This window comes from Nannospalax galili, unplaced genomic scaffold (assembly GCF_000622305.1).
Source record: "Nannospalax galili isolate Female #2095 unplaced genomic scaffold, S.galili_v1.0 C49219011, whole genome shotgun sequence".
Lineage (NCBI taxonomy): Eukaryota > Metazoa > Chordata > Mammalia > Rodentia > Spalacidae > Nannospalax > Nannospalax galili.
The window spans coordinates 1-1682 of record NW_008478197.1 but is presented as its reverse complement, the minus strand read 5'-3'; the positions used below and the strand labels follow the sequence as shown (position 1 = coordinate 1682).

The 1682-nt window shown below is 43.0% G+C and overlaps 1 protein-coding gene across 1 annotated transcript; it reads left to right on the top strand.

Moving 5' to 3' along the window:
• Window positions 1-684: 684 nt before the first annotated feature.
• LOC103728457 (serpin B9-like) lies at window positions 685-1675 on the top strand (the record flags this gene model as incomplete). The annotated part of the gene is given in 2 exon segments (XM_008826466.3): window positions 685-840; window positions 1250-1675. Coding segments are annotated over 2 exon segments (564 nt in total), but the record flags the coding sequence as incomplete, so codon positions are not given.
• Window positions 1676-1682: the final 7 nt, after the last annotated feature.

The window sequence follows — 1682 nt, the reverse complement described above, 5'->3', positions numbered from 1 at the left end:
TTTTAAGTCATTTCTACATATATTATTTTGCATTCTGTTGTTGCTATGACTGCCTCTGATAATTTCTCATACAGCTATTGTTTCTGTCTTATTCTAGAAACTAAACATTTTCCCTTACATCCAAGGAAGCAAAATGCTAGGTTGTATGATACTGTGATAGACATTTGGAACATAGAAAAGACCAGGAAGTAATGTACAAGCATGTTTTTAAAATAGCTGTTTTAAATTAAAGTAAAATATTGTTTTAAATTATTGATCGGTTTATCATTGTTGAACCATATTTACAGCTAACCCTAACCCTGTAGCCCCTACCTCCTAAAGGTTCCCCATCTCCCAACAGTGGCACCCTGGGGGTCAAGCTTTTAGCACACAAGCCTTTGTGGGAAATTGTTGACCCAATTATAGCATCTCAAAATATTAATATTTAAATAATATATTAATTTATCTTGCTGAATAAACATTGTCCTTCCCAGGTTAGTCCTGTGTCTACTTATACTCAATTACTTTTAGTGGTGCTAGGAAGAGGCTGGCCGGCCTTGTCTAACTGTTCACTGGAGCATGGATATTGTTTCCATTGCAGATACTGAAAATATTCCAGGAGTTGACTGCAGATCATTTGGAAACTTTCTTAACTCCTTCAATAATCTATTTTCCATTCTATGTTTGTGTATTGATTTCCATCAGAGAGAGCAAAGGCCAGTGCAGATGATGTATCAGAAAGACACATTTAACATCGCCTCTGTGAGTGAGTTACAGGCACAGGTGCTAGAGCTGCCCTATGCGGACGAGGAGTTGAGCATGGTGGTCCTGCTTCCAGATGATGGTGTGGATCTCAGCACGGTGAGGCAGCCACTCTTAAGTTTCTGCCAGGAGAATCTAGTGTCCCTGGTGTCCTTTCTCACTAGAATAGAACTTGAACATCACTTCCACCTTTGCTTTTGTCATTTGAGTGGGTGGTGCTCACAGATCCAGCTGCAGAGCAGTATGTAGGCACTTGGCTTTGGAATCTAAGGTCTGTTCAACTCTCATTATGATCTGTGCAACCTTGCCATATGACATAACTTTAGTTCTCCCACCACTAGAATGGGAGTAATGATGTCTGCCTGAGGGTGACTCAGGTAACAAGCTTGCAGCCAATGCCCTGTGCTAGAGGAGGGGGGTGGGAAGTGCTGTGGGTGGGAGGGTGCCTGTGTGACTCCAGGTATGACCTCAAGTATGAATCTGAAAGTCTGTAATTTTGGTTTATCAGGTGGAAGACAATCTCACTTTTGAGAAGTTAACAGCCTGGACCAAACCAGGCTTTATGAAAAAAACCGAAGTTGGTGTTTACTTTCCAAAATTTAAACTGCAAGAAGATTACAACATGGAGTCGGTGTTTCAGCGTTTGGGGATGGTGGATGTCTTCCAACAGGAGAAGGCTGACTTGTCAGCAATGTCACCTGGGAGAGACCTGTGTCTGTCCAAGTTTGTGCATAAGAGTGTTGTGGAGGTGAATGAAGAAGGCACCGAGGCGGCCGCAGCTTCAGCCAGCTTGGGCGTAGAATGCTGTGCTGTCGAACGTGCCCAAGTGTTCTGTGCTGACCATCCCTTCCTTTTCTTCATCAGGCACAACACATCCAACAGCCTCCTGTTCTGTGGCAGGTTCTCTTCTCCATAAAGGATGTGCATGGAAACATTCCTGT